This window comes from Austrofundulus limnaeus, unplaced genomic scaffold (genome assembly GCF_001266775.1).
Source record: "Austrofundulus limnaeus strain Quisiro unplaced genomic scaffold, Austrofundulus_limnaeus-1.0 Scaffold236, whole genome shotgun sequence".
NCBI lineage: Eukaryota > Metazoa > Chordata > Actinopteri > Cyprinodontiformes > Rivulidae > Austrofundulus > Austrofundulus limnaeus.
The window spans coordinates 320,473-322,515 of NW_013952638.1; the positions used below are offsets into that span (position 1 = coordinate 320,473).

Below are 2,043 nucleotides of genomic sequence, written 5' to 3' on the forward strand. Positions count from 1 at the left end.
GTAATCACTGGATGGACAACTGATTAACTTCTGGTCCTTACAGTTCAAGGTGGCCGTCACAGCCAACACAAAATGGCTCTAACTTGAGCCTTGAGTGCTTGTGCTGATGTACAAAAGTATTTTAGGTAAGACTAACCAACTAACAACTTCAACACCAAACTAAGGAAAGAAAGAGCACAAAAAAAGGCACTAACAAGACAGGATCAAAACAAAGCAAAGTTTCCTGTGACTGTCTAGATTCAGGATCTGCTGTATCAGAGTCTGCAATGTGTGATGAGAACAGCTAACAGCCAAACACATCTAATCTTGATCKTTTTCATCCTTTTTCTAAGAGAAAAGGAAGATGAAAGTCATCTAGACAGTTTAACACGAACATCTGGAACATCTTCAGAGTACACTGAATCAAGAARATTCAGAATATTCAACCACTTCATTCCACTGGCAGTAAGGCTCAGAAAAACCTCTAAACTCTCAGTAACATGCTCAATTATTGATGGTTTTTGTTTAAATTCACCTTCTATTGTCAAAATACTGATAAAACAACTTAAAATGTTTTTTTCCAACAATCTACTTTATTGTATTTTTTAAACGCCAAGCCAACCCTTTCTTCCATTAATGTAAAACAGASGGTTGGATAACAAACACAGGATGGTTCTGACGCTTGTGAACTCACCTGAGTGGATTCCTATCCGTATCCTGACGGGCACCTCGGGCATGTGTCGCATGTGGAAGGAACCCACCGAGCTGAGGATGTTCAGCGACATGTTGGCGATCTCCGCTGCYTGTTTGTTGCCATTCCTTTTAGGAAGGCCAGACGCCACCATGTAGGCATCACCAATGGTCTCCACCTGAACCAAGTCAACATTATGGTTCAGTCATGCACGTGGGTGTGCCTGACTCACAAGCAAAACACCCTGAAGAGSTGATTGCTTTTTAAACTAGTGTCTTTCTGACCTTGTAGACATCGTGGTTACTGAGAACAGCATCAAACAGCGTGTAGAGGTCATTGAGAAGGTCCACCACTTCGATGGGATCGCTGAGCGAGGAGATGGTGGTGAACCCCACAATGTCACTGAAGTAGATCGTCACCTGATCGAAGTACTCTGGTTCCACTGTGGCACCGGTCTTTAGGGCCTCAGCAACAGAACTGGATAAAAACAGAAAGAAGAAATGCATTGAACCGTAACCTGCGGCTCCAGTGGTCGTCGGTGTGTTTCCCTACACTGACTCACGGTGGAAGCATCTCAGAAAGCAACTTCTCTGTTCTCTGTTTTTCCACCTCCAGCTCCTCGGTTCTCTCTCGGATCAGATCTTCCAGGTTTGAGCTGTACTGCTCCAGCATCCTGAGCATAGAGTCAATAATATTGGTCTTCTTACCCTTGTTGATTATCTTGAACTGGTAAGAGAAATTAGAAAATGGATTTAATTAGACACATAGTAAGGTTTGATTGGTTTATTTGATTGACAACAGAGCAACCAAAGTGTGTGTGCATGTACTCGGTCAAAGATCTCCTCAAAGGCCGGTCTGCGATCAGGCAGCTCGCTCCAGCACTGCTTCATCAGCTGAATACATTCAAGGGGAGCCTGATCCGGGGCCACTGTAGGACGGCACATTGGGGGTGGTTTTTTCACTTTACGAATGATTTCTGGGGACAGAGAAAAGACATGTTAAYCCCATTTTAAACTAAAATATGGACCAGTATTCACTCAACAACTTGTGCCAAATATGAAAAAAAAAGAAAAAAAAAAGAAAAACCAGAACTGAACAGTTCCCTGATCAGGTCTGGCTTCAAATTAGCTCACTTCAAGACTTATGAGACTACAGACATGGCACAGGGATGTTTGACTCGAAAGCCTAAAATTGTTAAAAAAATCAGAGATTTTGCTTTGTTTGTTACAGCCATTCATCCATTCAGCCCAAATTAATGATGCTTTTTATATGCAGTGACTGGTTTAAAGTAATGTTTCGAAACCATGCAGGCCTTTCCAAGACTTGCAAATCATTGCATTCAGCTCAGATGGTTGCGGAAAAATAAAAACAAA

General features: G+C 42.2%; 1 protein-coding gene across 1 annotated transcript in view; it reads right to left on the bottom strand.

The window, feature by feature from the left end:
• gucy2f (guanylate cyclase 2F, retinal) overlaps nt 1–2,043 on the bottom strand; it is a gene marked incomplete at its 5' end in the record, with an annotated part of 22,975 nt that overhangs the window by 7,571 nt on the left and 13,361 nt on the right. The window contains 3 exon segments of the mRNA XM_014019938.1: nt 674–848; nt 955–1,147; nt 1,233–1,396. Of these exon segments, the coding sequence (XP_013875392.1) occupies nt 674–848; nt 955–1,147; nt 1,233–1,396 (532 nt within the window).